The sequence below is a fragment of the Peromyscus leucopus genome, chromosome 2 (assembly GCF_004664715.2).
Source record: "Peromyscus leucopus breed LL Stock chromosome 2, UCI_PerLeu_2.1, whole genome shotgun sequence".
Taxonomy (NCBI): domain Eukaryota; kingdom Metazoa; phylum Chordata; class Mammalia; order Rodentia; family Cricetidae; genus Peromyscus; species Peromyscus leucopus.
In genome coordinates, this window is record NC_051064.1 from 148,608,584 (window position 1) to 148,632,454 (window position 23,871).

The window sequence follows — 23,871 nt, forward strand, 5'->3', positions numbered from 1 at the left end:
TGTGGGCAGCCCTGAGTGGACCCTGGGCTCTTACTGGGCAGAGAAGAGTAGGGCTTTGCTTATGGACAGTGCTTGAACACAGGTACAGTGTCTGTGGCCTTGGCACTGGGACAGGATGGGAGGAAGTGGGCTTAGAAGGCAGCCTGGGGGCAGGTTAGACAGGAGGCAGTTACACAGGCTCCTGCTGTTGCCTGGCATCAAGGTGTATGGATGTGAGCTGGAGACCAGAAGATGACCAGGAGGGCAGGGCACAGAAAGATGCTGCATCCTGGGACCCAACAGGGCCCAGTTGGTGGCACTGAGGACAAGCACCAGGATGCACCTGTGGATTATATGGGAAGTTATGACAAGGAGGCTGACTGTGAGCCGAAGGAGAGGTGGCTTAATCATACCGCAGCGGCCATGAGTTTCTGCTCAGCTGGCCCTGACTGGTCAGAGCAAGCTGATGAGCTCCATGGTGACGCTCACAGTCTCTTCAGAGACTATGCACTGGGAGGCACCATACCAGGTGCAGTGCATTAGGTACCACAGTGCCCTTTCCCAACTCTTCCCACACAGCCAGTTAATCGCAGAATGAGAGAAGCCATTGCCCAGGGGTGTCTAAGACAGCCTTGAGCAAGCGGGGATGTCGGGTAGTGGAAGATGGTGGCCCAGGGGGGTGGGGAAGGTGGTGTCTCATGAGAAGTCAACTCTCTAGGTCAGTAAGAGGTACTAGAAGTCCAGAGACATGTTCTCATTCTCTCTGCAAGCTCTGGCTCCCAGAGACCTTCGGTGCCCATCTGAGCAATGAATGGCTGAGAAGGGAGGGGACATGGCACTCAGGCAGGGGTGGGGTGGGGTGGGCAGCTGTGTCCCTGACGCCCTCCAAGACTCTCATTTCTTTGGTCATGTTGAGACATGCACTTGCCCAGACATATCAATCAGACTCTAATTCAGAGATTGTCCCTTCTCTTTACAGGGCACTGCTCAATGGCATCTCATCATAGTGACCTAGACACACCTGTTCTACTCACAGCCTATCGCACTCACCACCATCTTTAAGCATGAGCCTGTTCCTTAGTTTGTGTGTGTGGGGGGGGGTCTTTAATTTACACTAATCCCTGAGGAGCTGCTGCTGCCAGCCCCTGCAGAGCAGTGTCTGCTCTCTCCTGGGTGAAGGGTGGTAGACTGCTCACTGACTGGACTCCTGGGTAGGAGGATAGTATGCCCCAGAGATTAACTTAAAGGGAGAAAGGTTTATTTTGCTTTTTGTCCCAAGTTCTAGGCCATGCTCCCTGTTGAGCTTGTGGTGGCACCATGCATCACATGAGATGTACAGCTGCAGAGCTGCTCAACTAACGGCAGCAAGAAGCAAAGAGAGAGAAGAGACCACCATCCCGATACCCCCTTCAAGGTGTGCCCTAATGACTCAGCTTCCTCCCATTAGACCCCGCCCCTTAACGCTCCATGACCTCCCACCTGCACAGTGGGCTGGGGACCAAGCCTTCAGATCCAAACCATACAGCAAGTGGCTAGATGGAGGGAGGGAGAGAGGGAGGGGTGGATGGATAGATGGGTGGTTATGAGGCTTTCTGAACCACCACTCCCAGAGAGAGGGGAAAACAATACAAACCTGTATAACCATGATGTAACGTGCAGACCGTACGGCGCAGTCACCCAGAGGTGTGGTGCCCCCCACTCTGCTGACATCTTGGCCTGGATAAGCCTTTGCTGTCGGGGCTGTGTATCCTAGGATGCCTCAGATGGCAAATGGCACCCAGCTAAGCTGTGGCAACCAGACACTGTTGCAAACCTTCCAGGGAGCAGGGAGACAGATATCAAAAGCATCCTTGATGGAGAACCACAGTTGAGAGCGGAGTTACATCTTCACTTCTGGTAAATGATTTTCACATGACACCCCCTTCCCCGAGGAGGGTGGCTCCACCCAGGTGGCCTCGCACCCATGGATAAGAGCTTCCAGAAGGCTCTGCTGCTCTCATTTATTTACCACACATTTACATGCCACTGGAAGCCTGGCTGGCTGCCAAGGCCTTTGGTTTCTCAGTGGCCAGCCTGCAGCAGACCACCTTCAAGTCCAAAGTTGAGATCTGGAGACATCAGACATTCAACAGCAGAGGCTGGTGCTCCTCGTCAGCTGTGTCGCCAGAGGGGATTTCATAGGTGACACACAGGGAGGAGTAGAGGCAGCCTAGGAAGGACACGAGGCTGGAGAAGTACATTACACCGTTGGCACTACCCACAGCTGAGGTCAGAGGCCCCAGGACCAGAGAGACAAGGATCTGGGCCAGAAAGTACTGGCAGCTAAGCAGTGAGATGTCCATTCCCATGCCACGCCGTGTGCCGTCCGCACTGGACCCTGCAAACTGACCAGGGAACAATCACATCAGTTAGACCTGCCACAACCTCCACGTAGGTGTGGGGATGAGGGGACCCAGGAAGAGTGGGCAGGAGGAGCAGGACCATATCAGGGGTCAACCAGTGTCCAGGGGGGTGACAGCCAGAAGATAGGCTGGCTTTTTTCTCACAGGCTGTCCCTGCTTAAGCACCTGCCTGGCCTCAGCAGTGGCCACACAATCCATGGACATGCCAAAAGTCACTGAATTATACACTTTGTTTCTTTGACTTTGTTTTTTGAGACATGTGCTCACATAACCCCAGCTGGCTTTAAACTGGTTATGTAGCAGATGACTTTGAACTCGTGATTCACACACAGCTGAGTTACTGCATGGTAACACATGCTTGTAGTCCCAGTACTGGGGAAGTGGAGGCAAGGGGACCACTTTGAGGCCAACCTTAGCTACGTGAGACTATTGGGGAAAACAAAACCAAAGCAAAAACTCTGTGGGGAATTAGACCTCAGGAAAGCTGCCGAAAAAGAACCCGTGCTGAGGGCCAACAAGATGATACCGCGGGTACAGGACTTTGCCGTCTGCTGATACAAGCCTCATGACCTAAATGTGATCTGCAGAACCTGTGTGTGGGTGGAGGGCAAAGACCAGCTGCAGTGAAGTCCTCTGACCCGCACACATACGTGGTGGCCCATGTAACCACACACACACACACATCTTACATCACACAATAGTAAAGATCTGGGCTGAATAAAACAAGCCTTGTTCTTTTCCTTGTCCTTACCACGTTCCAGGTGTCCTGCCCTCCCCTCTCTAGACTCTGCTGTGTTAACAGGGGGCCCCTCCCCCGGTGTCCCTGTTCTGAGGTGCCAGTGACTGCCTGGGCAGCCCCAGGCATGGAGGGAGCCCACTCAGAAGGGCTCCCTCCGTTCAAAGCTGTCCCCCTCTGCCTGGATGACCTCCATTCCCCCCTCTGCCCCCGCAGCTGCACAGGACCGTCAAGGCGCCTCTGAGAAGCAAGCACCGACCGTACCCACCTTCTTGCTCTGGTAGTAATCGCAGAGCAGGGAGTAGGGCAGGGTGCAGAGCGTAGAGAACAAGATGCCGTAGGTGGTGCAGAGGGACAGGACCACGTACAGGTTCCTGGAGAGCGTGGCCAAGCCAGTGCCCAGGCCGAACGCCAGGTAGGCAATGAAGTAGAGGGTGCGGACGCTCAGGCACTCTTCCAGCTTCTCCAGGATAGCTGCAGGCAGGACAAAGGCTGACTGGGTGGCCAGGCCTCTCCCCTGCGCAGAGCAGAGGCAGGCCCAGGAAGCAGGTGGCTTGTCCCTACAGGCCTGTTGCATGGACAGCAAGACCTGGGGTGTCCCCATTCACACCTGCCACATAAGGGCCCTGTGGCTTCTACAGATCGAAAGGTGAGACTCCCGAGGGGCTCAGCAATGGGGGGTCTTAGGTTAAGCCTTGGTCTCTTGCTTGCAATGGGAGCAACAAGTCTACCCTTTGGCTGGCCATCATCTCCACGCCATGATCTACCCAGAGAAGAAATGACAGCGGGTAATGTAAAACACAAGGCCACCGGCCAGGGGGCCAGCACCCCCAAAGTGCTGATCTCAGGGGCTCACAGGTGACACTAACATCTAGATTGGGAATCTCTGGGGATTGAACTTGGTTTCAAACACACTAAGCGCATACATAGACTATTGCACTGAACTACATCCCAGGCCACCAACGCTCTACTCATCTCCAGCTTCCCCAAGGTGAGGGAGGACAGAGGGCAGTGGGCAGCCTGCGGCCTGCGGCCTGGTTTTGTCACATGTGTGTGGTGCTACAAGATGGGGCCCAGAGCCCTCTAAGTGCTAAATAACCGCTTCCACTATGAGCCACGTACCCTCGAAACACCCCCCGCAACCCCCCTTACCCCAACCTACTCAGCCTGGCTTTGTATGGCCCCAGAGCCAAGAGTGGCTTTGTACTTAGTAAAGAAAAATTAAATATTCATTTAGTGTGCATGGTAGGGTTGGGGCAGGGGAGACATGCGTGTGTCACGGCACATGTGTGGAGGTCAGAGGTTAATTTGTTGAATTCACTTCCTTCCACCGTGTGGATTCTGGGGATCAAATTCAAGTTGTCAAGCTTGGCAGCAAAGGCCTTTACCTGCTGAGCCATCCCAGCTGTTTGTATTTTTAAATAACTAAAAAAAAAAAAAAAAAAAAAAAAAAAAAAAGCTTTTGTTTGTTGTGGTGGCACATGAAGACTCTCTGATGTACACATCTTACAGAGCACACATAGGTATTATTGGCCCGGGGCCATGCCAAGTGCCTCCGGTGATGTATGACTGCTCAGGAACCACTGGGCACTGTTAAGAGGCACACTGGCCTTTCACCCTAAGACCCCAGGAGAATACTGTAGGTTCATGCTGCCAGCCAGGTCCCAAAGGGACTGTCCTGGGATGAACATGGTGTCCCGGGAACACACCCTCAGGGTCCACTCAGACTCCAGACTCTGCCCATCTACACTCAACACTCTTGCTTCACCCGCCTCCCACATGACCACGGATGGTGGCTGGCCTCCTTCCCAGGCCTCCTTTGGCCCTACTCTCCGGTGGAGCCTCATGAGAAGAGCGGGGTTAGCAGCCATGCACCAGCCTGTACACGGCCCCATGGCTTGTCCCCGGGCCCCACTTTGCCCTTACGTGTGTGAACCCATGGTCTAGGCAAATCTAGACATGTCCCTTTCAGGGTACCTCCTCTTTGGAGACCTGACACCCACAGGGGGTTGGTCTCTGAACCCCAGACATCCACTCTTGGTCCGGGACAGCTGCAGCTGGTAAGTAGCAGTAGCTGAGGACCTGAACCGAAGACAGCGGTGTCTCCCCTGAATGGGTACTTCGGGCCTACAGTTGTGGGGATGTGACCTCTTAGTCATTTACCGGAAAGTGTGCATGCGGCAGGTGGCGGGTACCTGAGTAGAAGGCGGCGCTGAAGGCATAGATGCACATGCCCCAGCAGCCCATGGTCACACCACTGTTGTACTTCTGATATGCCTCTGACGTGTGCGGTGCCTTCGGGTCGCCCTGGAACACCACCTCACCCATGAAGTCCGTGTAGAAGAGCAGCATGCCCTCAAAGGAGAGCCACCCTGGAGAAAGGAAGAGGCCATAACCTCAGGCCACCGAGGCTGGGATGCTGTCCGTCCTTCTGGCACTCTTACTCGACAGAAAGTAACACACGAAAGCTGGGCTTGGTGGCTCACACCTGTGAGCTCAGCACTTCAAATGTGAAAGGCAAGAGAATCGGGAGTTCAAGTCCAGCCTGGGTCATGTTAGCCAGGGTCATGATGTTTTGTAAAGTGCCTCCATTTTGGTTGAAGTGTGGCAGTTCCCATAATGACAGCAATTCAGTTTCCAGAACTATAGAGTTTGTTATCTCTAAACTCTTGCCTCCCTGACCCACAGACCCTCACCAGTAAAAGCTGGCCAGGAATGTTCATCCATCACCTAACATCCTGTTTTTGTGTTTTGTCTCTACATAGTCCTGGCTGTCCTGGAACTCACTCTCTAGACCAGGCTGACCTCAAACTCACAGAGATCCACCTGCCTCTGCCTCCTGGATGCTGGGATTAAAGTCGTGCGCCACCACACCCAGCAGGGAAAAAATGTATTAAGAAATGCAAACTGTGATGTGGGCCTGATGTGGATACTGATCCTGCTTCCAAGTGCCGTTCTTTGAAGACACCACTAACACTTTCCTTGGCTGAGGGCAGTGATGGTCAGGCCCTCTCTAGCCACAGTAAATGGTCACCACAATGTCGTCTATGCCATCAAGTAATGTTGTCATCATCTGTATGTGAGTATACTTGCACATGTCCTCAGTCACTCTCCATCTTATTTCCTTAAGACAGGATCTCTCACTGAACCCGGAGCTCCTTGATTGGCTGGAGTGGCTGGCCAGCAGCCCCAAGAGTCCTTCTGCCTTACTTTGTCAGCGCTGACATCACAGATGTATGCTGCCAGGCCAGCTTTTTTATGTGGGTGCTGGGGAGCCAAACTCAGGTCCTTGTGCTTGTGTGGCAAGCGCTGTATGACTGAGCCATCGCCCCAGCTCAGTCACCGATTAAACAATTACTATCATTTAGTTTTGAGATAGGGTCTCAAGTTACAGGTGGGCCCAGAACTTGCCATGTAGCCAAAAATGGTCCCTAAACTTCTGATCCCCGTCTCCATCTCCTGAGTACTAGGATTATAGACACACTTGGTTTATGCAGTGCTGAGAATGGAATCCACACAAGCATTGTACCAAGTGAGTATATCTGTAGCCCACCAAATATTGTGAAACTCATTTCCACAACAGCAAAGTATGTCCCCACACAGATCCATCATTTAACCCTTCCCCGCCGTGGATGTCTGTGTCCCTATCCCAGCTGTGAGGCATAAGCTGTGCTCCACCAGACACCATCACATAGATTCTTGGTGCCAACCATGATTTTGGCTTACATGAGACTATTACTGGGCAGTGGTGGCACATCTCTTTAATCCCAGCACTCAGGAGGCAGAGGCAAGCAGATCTCTGAGGCCAGCCAGGGCTATGTAGAGAGACGCTGTCTCAAAAACAGTCTTGCCTGTGATATCGGCTGTGTGCCTCTGAATGGCCGCCCTAGCTCACACAATTTCTGTCATCCCCGGGCCTTCAACAGCTCAACAAGTGAGTGAAAGCCAAGCTGGATTCCTTCAACAGTGCCAAGCCCTGGGGGTTTAAGAGCACTGTCCAGTGTGCAGACAGGTGGGGTCTGCATGCCTTCCCGTCTGAGGACGACATTCTAGGAAAGGGGGGGGTCTGCATGCCTTCCCATCTGAGGACGACATTCCAGGAAAGGGGGGGGTCTGCATGCCTTCCCATCTGAGGACGACATTCCAGGAAAGTGGGGGGGTCTGCATGCCTTCCCATCTGAGGACGACATTCCAGGAAAGTGGGGGTCGTCACTTAACCCGGAGGAGAGCCTCCAGCGCAGGCTGAGGAATGTGAAAACCCCCGAGAAGTGGGGCTCTGTGCTCAGACCAAGTGCAGGCAGCACCCTGGCCGCACCTGGTCACAGACGGCGTCACAGCTCACCCAGAAAGTGGTTGACACAGAGGTTTCGCAGTGCCTTGGGCATGTTGTAGATGGTGGAACAGAGGCGCCGCAGGGACAGCGGCTGTTCGGACTGCTCACTGGAGCCGGTCAGCTCGCTCTCGTACTTCACGCCGTTCAGGAGGATGTTTGCGACCTGCAACAGAGACTGAGTCAGAGCCACTAGGGCCCACATCCTGCCGAGGCCTGTGATGGAGTGTGCTGAGAAGCAAAACACAGACAGCTCACAGCACACGTTGTGGGGACCTCTGTCTTTTTCTAACCTTTTTTTTAAAAAAAGGTTTATTTATTTATTATGTATACAGAGGAGGGCGCCAGATCTCATTACAGGATGGTTGTGAGCCACCATGTGGTTGCTGGGAATTGAACTCAGGACCTCTGGAAGAGCAGTCGGTGCTCTTAACCTTTGAGCTATCTCTCCAGCCCCTTTTTCTAACTTTTAATTTTATTTAGTATTATTATTACTAGATGTGTGTGTGTGCATGGTGTGTATGTGTATGTGTGTGTGTATGTACGTACATGTATGAGTGCAGGTGTGCACATGCCAGAGCACACATGTGGAAGTCAGAGGACAATTTTGGAAATCAGTTTTCTCCCACTGTGGATTCCAGGGATCAACCTTAGGTCATCAGGCGTGTGCAGCAGGAGCGTTTGCCTAGCAGCTGAGTCATCTCACTGGCCCCACTCTGCCTTCTTACAGGGTGGTAACCAAGGACCAGGCACCGATGGGAGAGAAGAGCTGTGGACTTCCTGTCTGAGATCCAGGAGCAGCTAGAGGTGCAAGTTCATTGTGAGCACCCCACAGTGTGGCACAGGATCTCTCTCCCCGTCCTGCTGTGGCTGTATGGCAAATGTGTTGCTCTGATTGGTCAATAAATAAAATCCTGCCTAGCCACTGGCCAATCAGTAAGTATAGGAGGGACTAACAGAGAGGAGAAAAGAAAGAACAGGAAGGCAGGAGTCACTGCCAGCCGCTGCCATGACAAGCAGCATGTGAAGATGCTGGTAAGCCACGAGCCATGTGGCAAGGTATAGATTTATAGAAATGGATTAATTTAAGCTATAAGAACAGTTAGCAAGAAGCCTGCCACAGCCATACAGTTTGTAAGCAATATAAGTCTTTGTGTTTACTTGGTTGGGTCTGAGCGGCTGGGGGACTGGCGGGTGACAAAGATTTGTCCTGACTGTGGGCAAGGCAGGAAAACTCTAGCTACACCCTCCCTCCCTCCTCCCCCCCCCCCCCCCGACAGGAAGTCCCTCAAAAAGTAGAGATAAAATTTAAATAAACACAGATCGGGGGAGAAGGATGGCCAGTAAATGCTGCCATGGGAACATGAGACCTGACTTCAAGCCTTAGAACTTGGGTTTAAGAAATGCCACATTTGCAATCCCAGCACTCAGGAGGCAGAGACACGCAGATCTCTGGTTTTGCTGGGCTAGCCTGGCCTACTTGGCAAGTTACAGGCTACTGAGAGACCCTGTATTAAAAAACCAAGGATGGTGTCTGAGGAACACCCAAAGTTGACCTCTGACCTCCACATACATGCACATACATGTGCACATGCACACACATGAAATACAGATCACCTCTAGCCCAGCCAGTCCTCACCTTCTCTCCCATGGGAGAAGGCTGTGAAAACTTATTTCAGAGGGACTGAAGACACCGCTTAAAACCCTCTCCACACACGGGTCTCCTACCACATGGAGGACGGGGCAGCCATGTCAGTGGATACCTCATCCCTCAGGGGGGTTCAGATCATGAGACACAGACCCCCACTGTCAGCAGAATGAGCAGGATTTGGTTTATTTCGGGGACATAGCACTCAGTGGCCCTGCAGGCCATCAGCACAGGTGCCAGCCTTTTTGAAATGAGGTTTCTCTCCCCAGCACCTCGCCTGGGTTTGGGGCGGACTCCTGTGGAGGAATCCTGGAACTGAGCTGTTTGGAGAAAAAGGAGGCAGAAGCGCTACTCTGGCTGGGGGCGGGGTGGCGCTGTGGGCACTAGATTCTTGTTGTTCTTGTTTTTTGAGACAGGGTTTCTCCATCTAGTCCTGGCTGTCCTGGATCTCACTCTGTAGCCCAGGCTGGCCTCGAACTCACAGAAATCCGCCTGCCTCTGCCTCCCGAGTGCTGGGATTAGAGGCGTGTGCCACCACTGGTGGCAGCACCAGATTATTTTAGTGGGAAAAGGAAACAGGAAGCCTGTAGTCTGGGGCCCCAAAGCAGCCATAGCAACGAGGCTTGTTCCCTACACTTGCAGCAGGTGTGTTCTTATTCAGCTCACTTTTTTTTTTAAACGCTCACTAACCTCCCAGGTACTGGGATTGCACACATGCACCACCACACCCTGTGTATGGGGAGAAGACTGAACTGCCGCTCTGTACATGCCAGACAAGCCCTCTATCAACTAGGGTACCGCCCCAGCCTTCAGCTCACAATTTTGACTATTTCCTTCCTTTCTTCCTTCCTTTTTTTCTTTCTTTTTTTCTTTCTTCTCTTTCTTTCTTTTTCTTCCTTTCTTTTTCTTTCTTTTTCTTTCTTTCTTCCTTCCTTTCTTTTTCTTCTCTCTCTCTCTCGCTCTCTCTCTCTCTCTCTCTCTCTCTCTCTCTCTCTCTCTCCCTCCCTCCCTCTCTCCCTCCCTCTCTCTCTTATGTGCGTTGGTATTTCCCCTGCATGTCTGTCTGTATGAGGGTCTCAGATCCCCTGCAACTGGAGTTGCAGACAGTTGTGAGCTGCCATCTGGGTGCTGGGAACTGAACCCAGATCCTTTGGATGAGCAGTAAGTGTTCTCAACTGCTGAGCCATCTCTCCAGCTCAATTTTTGCTATTTTCAAAGAACTTATGCCCAAACCACCCTGTGGACCGAACGGACACTGGGAGGGACCGGGGAAAGGGGATGCTGGGAGCCTCTGGTTCAGCTAAGACCTGAATCTAGGCGCCACCTGCGTTTTGTGAAACAGGGAGTTCCACTAGACAAAGGGTCAGAGAAGCTACCAAATGTCACCAAAGGAAGAAGACAAGCCCTTGATTTGTGCAACTAGGAAACGCTGCCTCTGGCAATGCTGGGCTGAAGCACTGTCCAGCTCATGGGTGCCCTCCACATTTGGACCTCTGCAGTCTTCCCTGGGGGAGCAGAGTCCTTCCTCCGGCAGAGGCGGGGGTCCTGGCTCAGCCAGGCTGTGGGATCTGTGGCCTGAGCAAAGTGTCTCACTGGGTCATGCTCCAGTCTACCTGGCCCCAGAACAACCTCCCTGAAGGGACCCGGGCAGGTTAGATGCTTCATAGGGCTGTGGCTGAGAAACCCCAAGTTCCTAGTCTCTCTCCTCCGGTGAGGGACCCAAGGCCAAAGGGGAACAGACACTGTTTACCTAAATAAGAGGACAGCTTAAAGGAGCCTCCTCCTCAAGATGGAGAGTGCTGAGTGTGTGTTGTGTGTGTGTGTGTGTGTGTGTGTGTGCTCCAGCACACATATGTATGTGGATACAGACACACATATGTACATGTAGAGGCCAGAGGACAGCCTTAAGTGTGGTTCTTCAGGTGCTGTTTCACCACACCAGCCCTTTACATGGGTTCTGGGGATCAAAGTCAGGTCCTCATATTTTCAAGACTTAACCAACTTGGGCCCTGAAAGTAACCTCCAATAGTCACCAATAACCTCATGGCCAATTTGACATACACTAAAGGCACTTCTAACAGCCTTCCAGAAGATTCTGTCCCTTTGCAGAAGACCTCATTGAGCATGCAGCCTTTCGGGGTCAGCGTGTGTCAGAGTAGGGATAACGGCTCCACTGCAGACGTCCAGAGACACCGCAGGCTGCCATGGTGTTGGCACCATATTCAAGGGGCCCATGTGGGCAGTGGCTGGGCTACTGAGGGGAAGTGCTAGAAACACCGGCGGCACATGCGCAGCACTTTCTGTGGTCTGTGTACCACGTTCCTCTCTAGAGGGGTGGTTCTGGCCTCAGTCTCTTTGGGGAAGACATGGCAGTATGTAGAGGACTGCCAGCAAGTCACAAATCCTGTCCTGATCATCTGAGGACTCGGACATCCCAGAGTCACCTACCCACGTGCAAAGGAAGACATCTCTGAGGCTGCACTCCCCCTCAGTCTCTGACTGACCACAGAGGCAGCCACACAGGCTGGACCGTCGGGCCCTTGCCTCCCCCTTGGCGTCTGTCTGCTTTTACCTGCTGACTGAAGGTCACATTCCTTCTCCTGCTGGTTTCAGGTCCATTTCCTCCAGCCACATCTGGGAGAGCCAAGGTCTGGGGCCGCTTCAGGATCCCTGAGGCCCGTGGTTTAGAAGTGTCCAGAGAGCCTACCCTTAGCACATCTCCATCTGAGCCCAAGGTCAGGGCCCCCTCTCTCCTCTCCAGCAGGCCCCTCTCCTGGCAGTAGAAGCCATCGGGTGCCCGGGGAAAGCTGACACTGATGCCCTGTCTGGGGACGCTGCTGGGGAGAGCCAGGTAGCTGTCGTGGCCCGCCGTGAAGCAGTCAATGAGTACGCTGTCTATGTTGGAGGTGCCAAAGGATGATGCGAACTCATTGATGCCTGTGAGGGAGCTGTCCCTGCTGATGAAGCTGCCGTACTTGGGGGTGAGGGGGCTGGGCGGTGAGATGGGTCTGGAGAAGCTGGCATACAGGCTGGTGGCGGTCGTAGTGGAGAGGGTGTCGCCAGCCCCCTCCTCCAACAGGACAGGTGGGGAGGGGGGCAGCGGGAGGCTTGGGCTCTTCATAGCGGTCCTCTTCTCGCCCAGGGGCCGCAGGGGCCTCTCAGGGATGCTAATCAGGGTGAGGACGGTGGTGACGCTCAGGGTGATGGCCGTGAAGATATAGATGACACGGAGCTGACCCCCCAGGGCCCTCCCGAAGCCGGTTTTGTCCCAGTGGATGCCACCAACCACATAGCCGAACCCTCCTCCAAGACCTGTGGAGAGAAAGAGGATTCAGTGTCCTCTCCACCCGGGACAGGCAAGGAGGGTCCCCAGGAAAGGTGGAACTACTTCTTAGAAGGATGTTAAAGTAGCGAAGTCCATCCCAAGGACCTGATGCAGTATCTGTCCCACCTAGAGCCCAGCAAGGGAGGAAGGGGTTCTGAGGCACCCCGGGGGTGTTCCTGACTGACTACTTTCTTCTCCACATTAACCTTGGCTCCAGGGCAGGGAGCAGAAGGACAAACTGCCAACCTGTCCTTCCGTCAGAAAGGAAGTGTGTTAGAGTCATGGAAGGGGCTGCTGGGACCCAGCTATTCCTTTGCTTCTGGACACTGCTTTGTAGGTATGTCCTGGGAAGTCTCAGTAGGTGCTTCCCATAGTGTGACAAGGGTGACTTCCTGCCCTCTGCTACTGCCTCAGAGCAGTCCCTCTGTGGGGTCAGTGCATTCTTGCCTTGTCCTGACTTTGGTAGGGACACTTCTCATGTCATCAGGGACCCACACACCTGTGTGTGTGAACACAGCATGTGTGCACAAGCATGAATACTCCGGATTTTTGTTTGCACATTTTGAATTTGTGAGACCATCTATTCAAAAACAGTTTGTGAATAACCTCAAGCTAATTCTTAAGGCATTTTTACAGTCATTCAAATATTTGCCCACAAATGAAGATTAACTTGCCCCAGGCATGAGACCCAGCTGCGGTGGCACAGGGTGACCTCAGTCTTTTATTTTATTTTTTTGGTCAGGCCTTCTTAGCCCCTCGTTGCCTGCATGTCCTTGGATTCTGCTGGGTTGTGCTGGCTAAATTATGTCAGCCTGACAAAAACTATAGTCTTCTGAGAGGAGGAAACCTCTGCTGAGAAAATGCTTCCATAGATTAGTGAGTGGTTGATGTGGGAGGCCCAGCCCATGGTGGGTGGAGTCACCCTGGGCTGGTGGTCTCTAAGATTCTATAAGAAAGCAGACTGAGCAAGCCATAAGGTGCAAGTCAGTAAGCAGCACCCTCCATGGCCTCTGCATCAGCTCCTGCCTCCAGGTCCCTGCCCTGCTTGAGTTCCTGTCCTGACTTCCTCCAGTGATGGACTACAATGTGGAAGTGTGAGCCAAGGAAGCCCTCTCCTCCCCAGCTTGCCTTTTGGTCATGGTGTGTCATCACAGCAGTAGAAACCCTAACCAGGGCATGGGTTTTCACTGTGTCAGGTGCACTCAGCCTGGCACTGGGGTGTTATCTAATGTCCTGAGCGTGAGAAGGCTGAGGTTGCCTCGTGGAGGAAGACATGACACATGAGGTCTGTTCAGGCATCAGCCACAGTATTGCGAGCCACCAGGCCAGTGTTGGGGAGACAACAGTATGTATCGACAGTGTCTTTAAGCCAAACGAGGTAAACAAGGCTGGGCAGGGTCAGTTGATGTGACCAGAAGGTTTCAGGAATGCTTGCTGAGTCAGCGTTTGCCTTGCCCTGGAAGGAACATGGCCGCTGCAAATAAGGAGACTAAACCACACTGCGCACTTACGTGTACTTCACATGTACACAGTGGCGCTTCCATCCAGAAGGCTGGAATCCTGGCTTTTAAAATATCCAGGGGAGAAAAAACTGCCTGTCCTAAATGTATACAGACTGATGTCATTCTCTAAATAATATAGTTTGATGATTACTTACGTGGGATGTGTGTATCCGTGGTGTGTGTGTGTTGTATGCATGTGTGTTTGTGTGCATGTTTGTATATATTGGTAAACATCTGTGTGTGTGTGTGTGTGTGTGTGTGTGTGTGTGTGTGTGTGTTGTATATGTGTGTTTGGGTATTTATAAATGTGTTTGGAAGCCAGAAGCCAGTGTTGAGTTCTTTTTGTTACTTTTTACTTTTTACTTTTTATTTTTATTTTTTTTATTATTATTATTTTTTTTTTTTTTTGGTTTTTCAAGACAGGGTTTCTCTGTGTAGCTTTGCGCCTTTCCTGGAACTACTTCTTTTTTTTTTTAAAGACAGGGTCTCAGGAGCCAGGCAGTGGTGGTGCACACCTTTGATCTCAGCACTCTGGAAGCAGAGGCAGGTGGATCTCTGTGAGTTCAAGGCCATCCTGGTCTACAAAGTGAGTTCCAGGACAGCCAGGGCTGTTACACCAAAAAACCTTGTCTTAGTGAAGAAAAAAAAAAAAAAAAGACAAGGTCTCATTACATTACTATGTAGCTCTGACTGGCCTGGAACTCACTCTGTAGACCAGGCTGACCTCAAATTCAGAGACCCACCTGCCTCTGCATCCTGAGTGTTGTAATTAAAGGCCTGCACTATACGTGCCCAACCTTTTTAAGTTTTAAAAATACTGTCTTTAGCCGGGCGGTGGTGGCGCACGCCTTTAATCCCAGTATCGGGAGGCAGAGCAGCGGATCTTGTGAGTCGAGGCAGCTGGTACCAAGTGAGTTCCAGAAAAGCACAAAGCACACAGAGAAACCCTGTCTCGAAAAAAAAAAAAAAAAAAAAAAAAAAAATACTGTCTTTATATGCTTATTTTAAAATCATGTGTATGAGGGGGGGTTGTTGAGTGTGTGAGTGTGGATGGGCCCAGAGGCAGGAGGGGGCACTGGGACACCCGAGACTGCAGTTACAGGTGGGCGAGTTTCCATGTGGGTGATGAACTGACTCATCTTCTCTGAAAGAGCAGTAAACATCTTAACCCAAGCCACCTCTCTAGCCTCCCCACATCCCTGCTCCCACAAATGCTTTTAGGACAGTTTCTTGGCTAGCTTATTTATTTATTTATTTATTTCTCACTGTATAGCCCTGGCTGGCCTGGAATTCACTGTGTAAACCAGGCTGGTCTTGAATTTACAACGATGTGTATGTTTTCTTAGTGCTGGGATTAAAGGAGTACACCACCCCCTACTTTCCTGTTCTCTCTCTTCCTCTCTCTTTCTTTTCTTTCTCTCCTCTCTCTCTTATTAGGGTCTCATGTATCCCAGTCTAATTTCCGTAGTCTACAATGAGTTTGAACTCCTGATCCTGTCTCTACCTCCTGAATGTTGGGATTACTGGCATGCACCACCACACCTGGTTTATAAAGTGCTGGGGAACTCGAGGGTTCTGGGCCTGCTAGGAAGCACTGTGCCTACTGAGCTACATCCCCAGTTCCAAGATAAGCATTTTCTATTGATCTATTTTGGGGCTATGGTGTGTGGAGTCAGAGGACAATCTGTAGGAGTCAGTTCTCTCCTTCCACCATGTGGGTCCTGAGAGTCAGACTCAGGTCAAGCACCTTTACCAAAGATGAATGTTTTTGATCATGTCAATGCCGACCTGTATATTTGAATTTCACCAACCAATTTTTAAATCTAGAGGTAAGGAAGGAGCCCCCCTCCCTGCCCTCCCCCTCCCCTTCCCCACCAAGGGTCACACATCTGAACACTGCTGTGCTGTAGCCTTGCCTGGGGGAAAAGCACTCACCTGCCATGAGGGCGTGGATGTTCAGGCCTCGGTCCTGGTCCACAGGGCCACACACATCCATCATGTAGGCGTGGCTGGGGTTATCTGCTGAGTCGGCACTGAAGTCCATCAGCACCACCCCGCACACCGTCAGGAGGATGCCCCACTTGTGGTTGGTGGTTGTGTCAGCCAGGGCCATGCCAATGTCCCTTCCATTGAGCAGGAGTGACAGGCCCAGTAATGCCCCTGGAGACAGAGAGACAAAGTCACCACAGCCATTCTCTCAGGCCAAGGTTTGCCTCCCATCAAGCCGAGCAAGGACAAGATGAGCTTTATTAGCTTATTAAAACAAACAAACAAAAAACTAAATGATTTATTCTTGGTGTTGGCTCAGGCAAGGTCGGGCCCGGGGCTGCCTGGGAACTGCTTGAGCCCCCCCCCCTTTTTTTTTTGTTTGTTTCTTTCCGTTTTACTTCCATGCCAAACAACAGACCTATCGCCAGGACAAGAATGAAAGGACGTCTCCTTCCAAACCTTGAGGTACATCGGTCACTCCAGGCGCCCAACAGAGGCTGCAGCAGGAATCCTGAAACAGAGCAGGCGGGGGTTACTGCCAGGGCCCCCAGCGCAGCGCCATGGATGCCGAGTCAGCGGCTCCCAAGGCACCGCGTGCAAGCAAATATTCCACGGCACCGAGACGTGAGAGTAAGGAGAGGGCAGGCTGCAAACGGAAGCTGAGTCGAGCCCCCGGCCACCCTAGACCTGCTGCTGTACAAGACACCAAGCCCCTGGGACCTTCCTGGGAATCCCAGCAAACCCCGCCCCCTCGTGGAGGACTAGGAGCGTGTTGGGTGATGTAATCCTGGGTCTGCCTGAAGTCCGGCCTACCCTCCAGCGCAGATCAAAAAACTTAGAATACAGGATGTGACCGGCCATACCCGTGTTTCCCCACAGCCCCATCCTAAGGAGAGGACCTCAACTCCGCCCTCGTCCCCTCAGGTCCCTCCAGCTGCTTCAGCAGAGGCTTCTGGAAGCTTCCGGAGATTTCCAGAGGCCGTCCACCATCGGGGCTCACCAAGGATGGGGCTGATGAACCACACCAGGCTGTAGAGCTGGTCGGGCAGGCCCATTTGCAGGAGCACGGGAGTGACGTACGCGGTCTCCATGGCGTAGCTGAACTCGATGCCAAACAGAATGCAGCCGTTGAAGAGCAGCTCCCGAAACGACCTCTGTGGGTGCAAGTCTCCAAAGTCCACCAGCTCAATGGGACACGGGGTGTTGGGAGGCGGGGGTGGAGAGGGTCGAATGTACTTCCTCCTCTTGGGGTGGCGTTTGAAGTTGTTGGCCCGGTGACTGATGTGCCGCGTCACAGACCCTGAGTAGCTGGAGATGGGAGACTTCCAGAAGTCCTGAGGAGCCACACTGGGGAAGAGGGCCTCTCCCGGAGGGGGGCTGCCTGCTGGGGGGATCATCGTAGGCAGGGCTGGCGGGTGTTGCTGTGGGGGAAGCCCATGTAGGGACGACAGTTACTCCACGGGGGTCTATGTGGAGGCCTCCGTCTTCCCCGTGAGTCCCTTGCCTTCCTCGCCTGCCATGCCCGTGGGGAAAGCTGAGATCGCACTGAATACTTCAGAATTCATCGTCTGCCTCTCCGACCCCAGCATTCCGCCGTCCCCAAGTCCAGCCCAGCGCTCAGGGGCTGGAGCAGGCTCCCTCTTCCCTTAGAGAGAGAATCCCAGCCCTCAGCGCTCCTGTAGCACTTCCGGGCAGCCTGAGTCAGGGCAGACACACAAAATGACCTTCTTGCAGGGGCCTTAGAAGATCTTGCCTTTCCTTGAAGGTCCCACAGGACTAGACACCCAAAAAGCCTAGGCATGGGTTAGGAGCCACCTGGGGCTGAGCACTGAACTACCATCGTGAGGGGCAGCCCTTCCTTCATGGGGTGAAAAGCCACAGCTGATCAGCTCAATTCCTGTGGTTATATTGACTCCTTGACAGGAGCCAAAGGGGCCAGATGCCTGCAGCAGTGTGTGTGTGTGTGTGTGTGTGTGTGTGTGTGTGTGTGTGTGTTGGGGGTTGGTCATGAGCCCTTTCAACTGTTTTTTTTTTTTAACTTTTTTTTAAAGATTTATTTATTTATTATGTATACAGTATTCTGTCTGCATGTGTCCCTGCAGGCCAGAAGAGGGCACCAGATCTCATAGGTGGTTGTGAGCCACCATGTGATTGCTGGGAATTGAACTCAGGACCTCTGGAAGAACAGTCAGTGCTCTTAACCTCTGAGCCATCTCGCAGGGGTCCTTTCAACTGTTATTGACGAGTGAATTTTCAGCCAAGACAAGCCCTGAAACCTCTATGGTGTTTGAAGTGCTCTCTGTGAGGCTGGGACTGTAGCTCAGGGCTGGAGCCCTGCTCCTGTGTTCCCGCCCGGGCTCCACCTCGAGTGCCAGAAATGAAGGACGAACAGACACAGCAGTGCGGGGGGAGAGACAGAGGCCTCTCCCCCAGTGCACTTCTATTTTGAGAAATTTTTATACCACCCAGTGCCTAGTAGGGAATTAGGAATGCAAAAGCCTCCCTCTGTCCTCTGACCCCTGTCCTCTGACCCCTGTCCTCTCTCCTTTGCCCTTTGCTCTCTGCCCTCCAGGGTTTGCTGCTCAGACCCTTCTCTGAGCATCCCTTGCTCTTGGCTATTTTGAAACAAATCCAGATTAAATTAGAGGAAGTGATCCCTATGACTCACGTTGTAACCACCATTGTTTTCCCGCAGCACAGGGAGAGGAAAGCTGAGGCCAGAGTGGGAGGAACAGAGACCCGGAGCAAGGAAATCCCAGAACTCTGCTGGATGTCCACCTCATCACCCGATGGAAAAGCCACTGACACTCTCCTTTGAAGTCCTTCCTGAGGGGTAGGCACCCAACCCACAGTGCTTTTTTTCAGCCCTGGGGGTCCTGATGACAGCATCATTTATCAAGACAAACATCACGGCTTTCCTCTGAGACTAGGGTTAAGCCTCAGCTTGAAGCCCTTGTTTCTGATGTTTACTGTGCCACCTTCCATCACACCACTGATGCCACAGAAATTCCACCCCATGTGTGTTCAAAGCTCCTTGCACTACCCTGTAACTCAGGCATCTCCTCAGAAACACCAATAGTGGAAGTGATTGCACCTAGAGATAGCAGGATTCAGAACACCAACTCATCTTCCCTCCATCCATTACCCTCTCTCTGTCTACCTCTCCACCATATATCCATTCATCTATCCATCCATCTACCATCCACCTCATCCACTCACCTATCCTTCCACCTACCCACCTATCTATCAACTGCCCTCCATCCACCCACTATTCATCTACCTCTCCACCATATATCCATTCATCTATCCATCAATCTACCATCCACCTCATCCATTCACCTATCCTTCCATCTACCCACCTATCTATCAACTGCCCTCCATCCACCCACTATTCATCTACCTCTCCACCATATATCCATTCATCTATCCATCCATCTACCATCCACCTCATCCACCCCATCCATCCACTATCGATCTATTTTTCTATCTACCCACATCCACCTATCCATCCATCCATACATGCATACATCTACCCTCCATCCATGTACTCTCCATCCATCTATCCTCCATCTATTCATCCATCTACCTATCCATACATACATATACCCTTCACCCACCCATCTACCCTCTGTCTATCCATCCATCTATTCATCTACCTATCCATATATTCATCTTCCACCTACCTGTCTACCATCCATTCATCCACCTATCCATCCATCTACCTTCCATCCATCCATCCACCCTCCACCCATCCATCTACCCTCCACCCACCCATCCACCCTCCACCCATCCATCTATCCATCCATCAATCTACCTTCCATCCATCCATCTACCATCCACTTTCCATCAATTCATCCATACGTCCATACATCCTCTACCCAACCACCATCTATATATTCACCAGTCTTCTATCTACTCTCTTTCAGTTCATCATCCATTCACTCACCTGTTTACCACCCATCCACCATCTATTCACCATTCATCCATCTGTCCAGCTAACCGTCTACTCACTCATATTCTCATCTATCCACCTCCCCATCCACCCAATTCAGACATCCTCCCATGTGACTAAATTCTGAGGATCAAGACATGGAGCTCACAGAGACAAAATAATGACATAGTCCTTGCCTTCAAGTTAGGTTAGAAAGTGAAGGAAAGTGTTCCAAGCAGTGGAAATCTTCCATACAAACGAGAAAGAACTAACTGCTGGCCACAGTGAGGGTGTGGAGCGAGATGAAGTCACCAGTAAAACATTCACTGATGGCAAAGGACCTTGAAGCCTTGGCTAAGAGGTGCATTTTACATGTGGTGACATGGCGGAGCTCACTTCTCTGTTACTTCAATAATCACTTATCTGGTGACCTTAAAGGCACCGCTGTGTAAAACGAGGACAGGTGAGCCTGAGAACTATGTAGACAAGTAATGCTTCATTCAAAATATAGTCTACTTACGAAGATGAGCTCAAGGTTAAGGTTTTAGGGGCTGGAGCGATGGCTCAGTCAGTGGTCAAGGCACTTGCCACCAAGTCTGAAGACCTGCGCTCTAGCCCTAGACCCCACATGGCAGGAGAGGGCCAACTTCTGCAAGTCATCCTCTGGCCTGGACCCGCACACTCTGCCATTAAATAAATAAATACATACATACATACATACAATTCTTGTTGTTGTTGTTGTTGTTGTTGTAGAGATGAATAGTTTCAAGAAGCTCAAGCTTGTGCGTGTGTCCTTCCTCTAGCTCAGGGGCCTCTGCAAAGTGAGACCTGTCCTGTGACCAGCCCTCCTTCCAGAGCACGCGTAGGTGCTAGAGACACCTGAAGCTTCACACTTTGGAAGTCCAGTACCCTCGGAGCCAGCGGCTTTGACGCTGGTGTGCTGAGAACTCGGTCCAACTGTGTCCTCGGCCACAGCACCCATTCCCCTTCAAGGGACCTATTCCTGGATCACTGAGTGTCACTGCAGTGATGCAATCTCCTGTGCCCTCTTTGCTGTCCATAGTCTCCCCGATAAAGTGCACACAAGTACACACGTGTTAGGAACTATCCCCTTAGCCGGGCGGTGGTGGCGCACACCTTTAATTCCAGCACTTGGGAGGCAGAGGCAGGAAGATCTCTGCGAGTTCAAGGCCAGCCTGGTCTACATTTTGAGTTCCAGGACAGCCACAGATACATAGTAAGACCTTGTCTTGAAAAAACAACAACAAAAAAAACCCACAAACAAACAAACAGCTGTCCCTTTGACTCAGAACGGAGGGCTGTGTTTCCAGTCTAGACAATCCTGCACCAGCAGCGGGGGAACCTTCCAGATGCTGCTTGAGATGGACTGTGTACATGGGCTGCTCCTCTCATAGCAGAAGTCCACCACCATCATCTCCCACCACTCAGCTTTAAACAGGGCCTGCAGCCTGTCCTGGAAAAAGCAGACCCTTCCCTCCAGTGGTTCCCAACCTTCCTAATGCTGCCACCCTTTAGGACAGTTCCTCATGCTGTGGTGACCCCCAACCATAAAATTATTTTTGTTGATACTTCATAACTGTAATTTTACTACTGTTATCAATTGCAACGTAAGCTAGGTGGTGGTGACACACGCCTTTAATCCCAGGACTTTGAAGACAGAGGCAGGAAGATCTCTGAGTTAAGGCCAGACTAGTCTACAGAGAGAGTTCCAGGACAGCCAGGACTACACAGAGAAACCCTGTCTCATAAATAAATCAAAACAAAGCAACTCCTCGAAACCTTTAAATATTTGTGTTTTCCTTTGGTCTTACTTGACCCCAAAGGGTCGAGACCCACAGGTTGAGAACTATAGATCTGGTACATGAACCAGAACTAACCCTGACTTTGAAAAACATCATCACTCAGCTTCCTGTTTGGAGTCAGGTCAGAATAACCTTTTTTAAAATTTAATTGCTGTGTGTGTGTGTGTGTGTGCATGTGAGCACACGCATGCGCGTGCGTGCGTGCATATGTGTGTGTGTGTGTGTGTGTGTGTGTGTGTACACGAACCATGACACACATGTGTAAGCCAGAGGACAGCTTGCAGGGGCCAGTCTCTCCTCTCACCATCTGAGTCCCTGAGACGGCACTCAGGTCGTCAGACTCGGTAGCAACTACTTCTGCCTGCTCAGCTGTCTTGCCAGTCCCAGGATTAGCACTCTTTAGTAAAAAATGTATTTTTCTGCGCTGGAGAGATGGCTCAGGGTTAAGACCACTGGCTGCTCTTGAAGAGAACCCAAGTAGTTCCCAGCACCCACGTCAGATGGTTCACAACCACCTGTAACTCCAGCTCCAAGGGATCTGATGCTCTCTTCTTGCTTCCCAGGCACTGGCACACACACACAATAAAAGTTAAAAGTAAAAAGTGTGTTAGTTAAGAGCTTCGCAAAATTTTACACTAAGAAGAATTTTTTAAAGTTACTTTTCTGTGGGCAGTGAGATGGCTCAGCGGTGAAGGTCCTCATCTTCCACCTTGTTTAGAGACAGGATCTCTGGCTGGTGGCAGGATACACCAGGCTAGCCCACCATGAGCTTCTGTGGATTCCCTATCCCCACCTCCCATCTCACCCTAGGAGTGCCAGGATTGTAAGCACTTGATATCGTAACTCGTGGCTTTAAATGGGAGCCAGGGATTCAAATTCCGGTCTTCATGTCTGCGCAGCAATTTCCTCCCCCACTGAGCGTCCCCAGCCTGTTATGGGCTGTTCAACAGCACCCGATTCACAACAGAAGCGACATCCCGGGAACTCGAATCCTTAAGCGCATCTTATTTGGAACCTACCCATGTTCTCCTTTCTCTTCTCTGTAAAAACAAAGTGGGGGGCTGGAGGGGGGCTTACACCTGTGGGGTTGTTGGGTACCACTTCCCTTTTACTTCCTACAGATTCTCAAAGCTGATCGCTCAGGCCTCTTCCTAGACCTTTAAACGCTGTGTGGCCTTAGAGGGATACGGTCAGCAAACTACTGACTCGAGGCCCAGTTCTCACACTTCGTCTCCGGGACTTTCACTCTTTCCGAGGGCCAACTTGTCCCCAAAGTCCCGGCCAGGAGCTCACTAACTTGGGCTTCATCAGCACCTGACTCTATTTCCCATAAGAACAGAAAAACAAACGTTATAACGACTCCAGGAGCCGTGAGAGGTTGTTTATTATCGAGGAGGGAATCGAGGGAACGCCTCTGAGTCTCCCTTAGCTTGTCACCCTCAGTTGTATGACTCAGGACAGCGCTAAGATGACAGGGTGCTCTTCCCAGGAACCCAGACATCCTGGGAGACGTTTGACCACAATCCCTGGCCAGCCAAAGGGCTCAGCCTCGGCGAGGAGGTGAACCGGAAGCTGATGACACCTGCCCAGGTAGCCGGGAACAGGCCTGGGGCTCAATCAACATAGCAGATGCCCGGGGCAAATTTCACCAGCCTGCCTCTCCCCCTAGGCCTGTGGCCGCTTCACCCTGGAGGCTCCACTCTCAGCTTAATTCACTAGACACCCAAGAAGAACAAAGGTCCCCATGTCCGTCTGGAGCCCCCAGCCTGGGCACGAGGACCATCCTGGGGCCTAAACCGCAATGCTCCAGGCGCAAAGCCGCGGAACTGGGTGGAGGGAGCAGGAGAAAACGCCGGTACCTGTGCGTCCAGACGGGAGGCATCCCTTTCCCAGGCTGGGCACCTGGTCCTTCGGGGTATAGCTCCGTCCCAGCCCAGCGCCCCCAGCCCCGCCGCGGCAGCTGCAGCATCACCCCGCGGGGCGGGGCTGTGACGTCATGGCTGCATCCTGCCGCTTGGTCCCGCAGAGCATCCTTAAAGCAGCAACCGCGCCAGCGCACCTTTGGGGACAGCCCAGGTCGATGGGCAGAACGCAAGAACAGGAAGCACTGTGACTTGGTGGGGCCCATCCTCAAAAAACCATGTAATAGTTTACTTTTCCGTGGTCGTAAATGCATTATAAAAGCGCTTGCCTGAGCCTGTGAGCG

At 52.0% G+C, this 23,871-nt stretch overlaps 1 protein-coding gene across 4 annotated transcripts; it reads right to left on the bottom strand.

Annotated features, from left to right (window-relative positions):
• Positions 1-1,965: 1,965 nt before the first annotated feature.
• On the bottom strand, positions 1,966-23,667 carry Slc45a1 (solute carrier family 45 member 1). Of its 4 annotated transcripts, none has more exons than XM_028883128.2 (9): positions 23,525-23,667; positions 16,912-17,332; positions 16,371-16,422; positions 15,858-16,082; positions 11,668-12,407; positions 7,460-7,613; positions 5,313-5,489; positions 3,386-3,591; positions 1,966-2,363 (listed from the first exon to the last, which is right to left on the bottom strand). In XM_028883128.2, exons 4-9 carry the CDS (start codon positions 16,033-16,035, stop codon positions 2,097-2,099), a joined length of 1,722 nt encoding a protein of 573 aa, XP_028738961.1. In that variant the 5' UTR covers positions 16,036-16,082; positions 16,371-16,422; positions 16,912-17,332; positions 23,525-23,667; the 3' UTR covers positions 1,966-2,096. The 4 variants fall into 4 exon arrangements, with proteins under 4 accessions (XP_028738961.1, XP_028738960.1, XP_037059098.1 ...); XM_028883127.2 differs by having other exon boundaries at positions 16,330-16,422; XM_037203203.1 differs by lacking the exon at positions 23,525-23,667 and having other exon boundaries at positions 16,330-16,422; positions 16,992-17,196.
• Positions 23,668-23,871: the final 204 nt, after the last annotated feature.